Below are 4,594 nucleotides of genomic sequence, written 5' to 3' on the forward strand. Positions count from 1 at the left end.
AATTTCCACATCGAAACACCGAAACAAATTAATTAAATTAAACTTCAATAAAAATGCAAAAAAACAAACAACAAAGTCTGTCATTTTTAAACTTAACACTCGACCCGGTGTACTGGCTAGGTTATTTGTAAACATATTTAAGGCATGCCCGACCTACAAAATCTAGTAAACGGTGCAGAATTTCCACTGCTTTCGACCCGTTACAATAAGCGTTCAGGCCCCTCGAAAAATCCGTCCATCCCTGGTTTCGTGAGCCAACCACGGTTCCATGAGTTTCGAACGACCAACACAAGCCCGCGTTCAGCACTGTGTGCGTAAACCTGCACGGACTTGCGGACCTACCCAGTGTAATGCAAGGCTTCCATCCGAGACAGTCTGCGTACATCGCAACTCGTGCAGTGTAGTGGAAGTAAAGTGAGGGTCGTGGAGGTCTTCTCCATCGTTACGGAGTGAAAAATTCATACTAAAAACCCGAAGACTTAGCAGATCATCATGCTGAGCATCGGGATTAACTTGCGGGTCACCGGACACTGCAATCAGGGTGGCCGAAAATACATGGAGGACATGTTCAGCGTGGCTTACCAACAGTCCTCGGGCGATAGAGACCTGGAGTATGCATTTTTTGGCATCTTCGACGGTCACGGAGGTGGTGAGGCTGCTGCCTTTGCCAAAGAACACCTCATGGATATCATCGTCAAGCAAAAAAACTTCTGGAGCGACAAGGATGAGGACGTACTTCGAGCCATTAGAGACGGATACGTGAATACGCATTACGCGATGTGGCGGGAGCTTGGTGAGTAATTTCTCCACATTTCTGTCTCTAAGAAACGGATTTTCCACTTTTCCATCGTCCTCGCGGGGAAATTCCACCAGGGAAAGTGAAATTTCTTGTTGGGGAGTGCTCAGGGTTTCTGTTATGTCTACCAATGTGCCTCCCACCACTATCGCCTGTGGGAATTTAGGTTATGTAACGTTGAACTAACCTGAAATTGAGAGAGTGTTGGAAAGGTTGGAAAAAGTGAATTCGAGAGTATTTTATGATATAAAACTGCAATTTTGTAATTAAATTGCTGACTGGAGAATTTTTCGGACTAATTTGGATGTTTAGGCCTACGAAATGTCATTGGTGAAACTTGTATTTGTCAAATAGGTTAGATTGTTTTGTCGTAATACTCATACACAGCTGCAATTCTTCGTGTAAACAGATCAAAAATTTTGAAATAAAGGAATATGTTGTCCTTTTAGAGGGGAATTATATAAGTAGGAATTCAATATCTGATTGAGGTACTTTTTATTGAAAATTATTATTTATTAATGATTAAACAATTTATCTGAAGAATTTTTATGTGTTTCGAATTAATGTACAGGTGGTTGACAACGTTTTTCAGTTCACTTTCATGTTATCTTACCGCCTGATGCAATTTTCTGGTTTGCATAAGAAACCGTTTTGTAATTATTCAATGAAGTTAGAAAAATCTAGTTATTGTATAAAATCGACATTATCTTATTCTTTGGCAATTTTACCCTGTGTATATGTCGTTAATAGAGAACCGGAAATCGGGAAGTTAAGCGATCGTTGATATACCTGTGGTGTCATACTCGTGATCGGTAATGTTTCCATTAGTATGTATCACTTCAGTCTGTGATTGAGAATAATTTTGGCACTTTTACATAAATAATTACAAAAAGACATCTTTAAATTCTATAAATATCCTACAATTTCTATAAATATTCCAAAATATCTGTCATCGGAAGCACGAAGAATACTTCAGTCACTCATTGCTTATTTTTACAATCGAATATATTTTAATTGTGAAAACTGTATACAGAAAAACTGAATAATTATTCGATATGGAGTGAAAAATATGGGATAACACAATTAAAAATATTTTCTCTCTTTTTGCAGATAAATGGCCGCGAACAGCATCAGGTTTGCCGTCAACTGCTGGTACCACAGCTAGCATAGCCTTTATTCGCAAAGGAAAAATTTACATCGGTCACGTAGGAGATTCTGGTATTATTTTGGGGTATCAAGAAGAAGGAGACCCGCAATGGAAAGCCAAAGCACTTACACAGGATCACAAACCCGAAAGCGGGCCCGAGATGACTAGGATTCAAGAATCAGGTGGAAAAGTCGTCTGCAAATCGGGTGTGCCTAGGGTAGTATGGAATCGACCTCGAATAGGTCACAAAGGACCAGTTAGAAGGTCCACTCATATAGATGAAATTCCCTTTTTGGCTGTGGCTAGAGCGTTAGGCAAGTATTTTAAACACTATTTTCAAAAGAAAAGGAATCAATAACTTGATAAACGTGACAAAACATGTAGAATATTATAAAAATATACCTCTTCAATCTGAACGATCTAATGAATATTTTATTTTTAGGTGATTTATGGAGTTACAACTCCGAATTAGATACTTTTGTAGTCTCACCTGAACCTGATGTTAAAGTGGTGACTATAGATGTCAAGACACACAGATGTCTTATTTTCGGAACGGACGGTTTGTGGAATATGCTAACTCCACAGGCTGCTGTTGCAATTGTACAGGCTGCAGAAAGGCATAATGAGAAGCATCTCATAGCTGCGCAACAAAACGGTGGTGGGGTAGGCATCAAATTTAAATATTTTTATATCATTATAAACAGTAAATTAGTGTTAACAGAGTTAGAAATCGTTGAATTAAATAAAATTACCGCTTTATTATTATTATTTTTTTTTTTAGCAAAACGACGTTCAAATGTGGATTAATCCCTCTACAAGTTTGGTTGACAGAGCCCTCGAAAGGTGGTCTTCTACTAGATTAAGAGCTGATAATACTAGTGTTGTCACACTCATGCTTGATCCTCCCGGACCATCTCGTAGTGAGGTAAATATCAATTCCAATGTATTGCTCTCTGAAAATGTCAATCAATCAACTAAAAAATTGCTTTCTCAGGTGTTTCAGAACCAGAAGCGGGAACATGTTCCGGCGCCTAAGATACCTGTTCGGCCGGTGTTTCGCGCAGCTACTCCGGTCACTCCGGGAGAGGCTTCTAAGAAACCAGAATCAAATCCGCAGATTCCAGACCCGATGAAATCACCACTGAAGACTTGTCTCAGCTGTGGAAGTTCTGAAAAAGCATCTCCCACCGCTATTAGTTCTCTTGATAAGACACCACCGATTGAGGAAACACCTCCGAGAACTCCTATCTTAAAAACTTTCAATCCAACCGAGTCTCCGATCGTCTCAGAAAGCATACAAGTAGCCGAAGTTTCTTCGAGTGATATATCCGATGAAAATAAGGAATCGGAAGTTAAGAACCCGCTTGTTTTACTGAAACCAATTGCGAACGGAATTATATCTTCGGAGAATGAATTGCCCATGGACAGCATTTCTAACTTGGAGAGTCTCATCGAGAAGGTTCCGAAGCCAGAAAGATTCCCCTTAGAGAAAACACCAATGGCGGATGCTGAGGTGGAAAAATTGTATGCTATGTCACGTCAGAGTGCATTTTGTGGTTTAATGGCTGACCCGGGTGCATTAAGAACAAAACGCGTGATCAATTTGGATTCAACGACAGAGGGGGAGGAGAAATTTCATGGTTTGAATCGTCATAAATCCTTCTCGGACAACCCTCATGGAATTGCAGCACAATTTGGTTCTAGACAGAAACGTGCGAGTGGTTTGGAATCTACCGCGGATGATTTAGGCGCCGGCATTCAATACGCGAGGCCGATTATTATCAGCGAGACGAAGCGCAAACAACACTCATCCTTGATTTTGCATCCGGAAAAGCACAATTTGTACACCAATGAGAACTTGAAGAAAACGAACCGCAGACACAGCATCGGGGCCGTTCCACGAAATACACTTACGCCCAAAGCTAACTTAAAGGAAACGCCAGTTCCTTATTTGGGATGCAGAATTCAACGTGATTCGAAATCCTTGCCGGGGAATCTGTTTGAGGAGCCAAGAATTGCTGATAGCACAACGCCGAGGTTAAATGGTAGTTTGAGGGGAGTGAAGCGTAGGCACAGTGCGATCAGTCATGCTAATGACGGATCGTGTGTTACGGGAGAAACTTGTGCGAAAAGGAGAACTAGGTCGGAAGATCGTCCTAATCCCATTGATGAGAATGACCCAGCTAATCAGAAACTTGTTGTTGAAGATGCCCACACTCGATTGCGGTGGCCGGTGACCGATAGCCCGTTAACTCGAACAGGTGAGAAATGGTTAAAATTATTTCCAAAGGGCAATGAGTTTGCTATGATCGTAAAGGTCAGATAATTTAATAGGATGTCTACCCTTCATGGAAAACCTGGAATGGCCAGGGAATGTTTATATACCTGAAAATGTTAGAGAATTTTTTTTCAAGTCGGAATTGTTTCTACTGCGTGATTAATTTTTTGTTCAAATCGCAATACAAGATTGAATAATGATTGTTATTTACTTGCAAAATTAGTAGTATTCAACTATTTCGTTGGCATTTTTTTTCAATCAGTTCTTCTAGCTGAAAATTTAACTACCCTATTTTTGGTTGAACATTGATCGCTTTTAATTAGAACTGTATGTATTTCGTTGAAATTTTTTTTTTTTTTTTTTTTTTTTTTTT

The 4,594-nt window shown here is 39.9% G+C and overlaps 1 protein-coding gene across 1 annotated transcript in view; it reads left to right on the forward strand.

Annotated features, from left to right (window-relative positions):
- The first annotated feature begins 210 nt into the window (after window positions 1-210).
- Window positions 211-4,594, forward strand: part of LOC117175850 — a 9,198-nt gene continuing 4,814 nt past the window's right edge. The window contains exons 1-5 of the mRNA XM_033365635.1: window positions 211-793; window positions 1,907-2,257; window positions 2,386-2,606; window positions 2,725-2,868; window positions 2,938-4,204. Of these exons, the coding sequence (XP_033221526.1) occupies window positions 493-793; window positions 1,907-2,257; window positions 2,386-2,606; window positions 2,725-2,868; window positions 2,938-4,204 (2,284 nt within the window). The 5' untranslated portion in view covers window positions 211-492. The remainder of the gene's footprint in view (window positions 794-1,906; window positions 2,258-2,385; window positions 2,607-2,724; window positions 2,869-2,937; window positions 4,205-4,594) is intronic.

This window comes from Belonocnema kinseyi, chromosome 7 (genome assembly GCF_010883055.1).
Source record: "Belonocnema kinseyi isolate 2016_QV_RU_SX_M_011 chromosome 7, B_treatae_v1, whole genome shotgun sequence".
Lineage (NCBI taxonomy): Eukaryota > Metazoa > Arthropoda > Insecta > Hymenoptera > Cynipidae > Belonocnema > Belonocnema kinseyi.